At 33.1% G+C, this 2,792-nt stretch overlaps 1 protein-coding gene across 1 annotated transcript; it reads right to left on the bottom strand.

Moving 5' to 3' along the window:
• Nucleotides 1-1,177: 1,177 nt before the first annotated feature.
• On the bottom strand, nucleotides 1,178-2,088 carry LOC110544361 (olfactory receptor 4C11-like). The gene is given in 2 exon segments (XM_021630379.2): nucleotides 1,178-1,836; nucleotides 1,839-2,088. Coding segments are annotated over 2 exon segments (909 nt in total).
• Between the last annotated feature and the right edge of the window lie 704 nt (nucleotides 2,089-2,792).

The following is a 2,792-nucleotide window of genomic DNA, read 5'->3' as shown; positions in this document are numbered from 1 at the left end:
GAATGTGGATCATGGCAGGAGGAGTAAGTTCTCCCAACTTGCTAATGAGAAAAAGAATGGTATTTCATGATTGCCTATGATGATTTCACTTCTTTTTCACTAAGCTTAGAGTTTCACAAGAATAGCATCTTGTTTGAAGAAATTCTTTAAACATAAACTAGAAAATGAAAGGAGAGTGTCAACTTGATACACACTTGGTAAGCAATGATGAGAAAGCTGAATATTTTGCTGGAACTGGATATTAAAGGAAGAAAACAATGGATAACTGTTAAACAGGAGCTTTAACAGTTGTGATAAATAGCTTTTTTTTTTTTAAATCAAATGTGTATGTTTGTATATGGCTGCAGTGTAGTTTCCAGGAAACATTGTCAAATTTAAACTTAGGGTGGGGAAGGTGCAGGCATAAGATATAAGATTTGAGAGAAGTTACTAGGATATTACCAGAAAACAAGTGAGCAAACTAACCAACTAAACAACCGAAAAAAAAAAAAAAAACAACCAAACCAAACAAAACAAAAAAACAGAAATCGAATACACCAGTCTTTTGTGCAAAGGTGTGGCAACTTTTAAAAGTTGGTGACTGCCTGCCTAGAAAGAAAAAAATTAGTAGAAAGATTATTAATGCACACATTAATTTATGGATTAACCTACACTATGTTTAATAATGACATAAAATACTATGCCTAGAAATTTATTAGAGCCATTAATTAGGAGTATTATTTTAGGATATGTAATTCTTAAACACATATTTTATTGAATAGATTCCTAATGAGTTCTACTTTATAGAATAAATGCTTGTCTTCTGTAGCTACATAAAGCATGGATAGAAATGACACTTTGATTTTGAATACTTTTTTTTAATTTCTCTGGTAATTGAAGCGTGCAGCCAAGTCAATCTTTTGTGTTTTTCAGAAAAAAATGCAATAATCTTTTCAAAATGCCTTTCCTGACTAGTGACAATACTGGAGTATGTGTCTGATTTTGTTTAATTGATTTAAAACTTTATTTTCTACATAATTATCTCAATCAACATTTCTTAGTTTATATTTAGAAAATGAGAGAGAAATGTAATTTTTTTCTATCATTTTTTATCTTTTTATTAATTTAATCAAGATTATTAAGAACTCAGCTGTATCTTATATCTGCAATGTTCAGTTATGATATCTGACATCTGGATTTATTCAGCCATAATTATAACATGCCATAACTTTTTCATGGCAGTTTTTACTTCTGCATTTCTTAATGTATAAATTATTGGGTTGAGAAAGGGTGTTCCAATGGTATAAAATACTGCTACCATCTTGTCCATGGGAAAAGTAGGTGGTGGCCGTGCATATATGAATATGCAGGGCCCAAAGAATAAGATAACTACTATTATATGAGAAATGCAGGTAGAGAGTGCTTTTTTCCTCCCTTCTGCACTATGGTTGCGCAGAGAGTATAAGATGACAAAATAGGAGATAATTAAAATTATAAAACTGGTCGAGCAAATTGCACCACTGTTAGACACTAACAGCAAATTTATCATATATGTGTCCATACAGGCAAGTTTCAGCAAGGGCTGCAAGTCACAGCAATAATAGTCAATCAAATTGGGCCCACAGAAGGGCAGTCTGAAGGCCAAAACAATCTGAGCAGTGGAATGAATGAAAGAACCTATCCAGGCAAGAACAATCAAGATGACACAGACCTGCCGGCTCATGATGACTGGGTAGCGCAAGGGTTTACAGATGGCAACATAGCGGTTAACAGCCATGAGAATGAGGACAAATATCTCCATGCAGCCAAATAAATGGAGAGCAAAGACTTGTGTCATGCATTCATTGTAAGAAATGAGAGGGCATCCACAATGAGTCTTGGGGCTGTGGATGTTGAGAAGCAGGAATCAACAAAGGACAAGTAGAACAGAAAGAAGTACATGGGACTCCCAAGTGTCCGGCTGCACTTGATCGTTTCAATAATAAGTGTATTCCCTACCACAGTCCCCATATAGAAAATTAAGAAGATTATAAACACCACTTTCTGCTTCAGGGGATCCTGTGTCAACCCTAACAGTATTAACTCATTGACACTGCTGTTCTTCTGCATTGTGTCAGTCCATGGGAGGAAATAATCTGAAAAAGAGAAATGGAAAGTATAATGCAAGCTAAATTGGAAGTTCCATAAGATCTTTCCAGTGAGGTATCACTTGGCATTTTCTAAGCTTATTTTGTTCTGAAAATAGTAATTTAGTACTTACTAAACAGAGAGCACATTCAAATAATCAAAGAGCCAAATTTTTGAGGTAAACAATAATTTTGGAGATGTAATAGGAGTAGTAACTTTCTGAATGAGATGTGCTTGATAGTTTTATGCACGATCTACTCATGTTTAGTTTATTGAAAACATTAAAATATTTTGTATGTTTATATGCTTTCATTTTGTATGAACCCTGTAGCTACACAAGAAGACATGCTATATATTTTGAACATTCAGATAGTGATTATTTAAATATGTGAAACTGACAAGTGAGAAATAATGAATAATAATGAATGTAAATCTTTGAAGAACAGCCCTATCTGCATAGTCCATAGTAAGAATGACTTAATTACTTTTCCAAATTTAATCTATTCTGCTTTAATAGGTCTTAAACTTTTATAGGTGTTATTACTTCAAGAAATTTTTATCAGAAACATATGTGAATCTTCAGGAACGAAGAGACAAATCTGAAATAAATCAAGTTTCCTTAATTTTCAGATTTAAGGAGACAATGGTATTTCAATTCATTACTGAAATTTTGGTGGAATTCATAT

Source organism: Meriones unguiculatus, chromosome 7 (genome assembly GCF_030254825.1).
Source record: "Meriones unguiculatus strain TT.TT164.6M chromosome 7, Bangor_MerUng_6.1, whole genome shotgun sequence".
Classification (NCBI taxonomy): Eukaryota; Metazoa; Chordata; class Mammalia; order Rodentia; family Muridae; genus Meriones; species Meriones unguiculatus.
The sequence above is the reverse complement of the archived record's forward strand: the minus strand, read 5'-3'. Positions and strand labels throughout refer to the sequence as shown.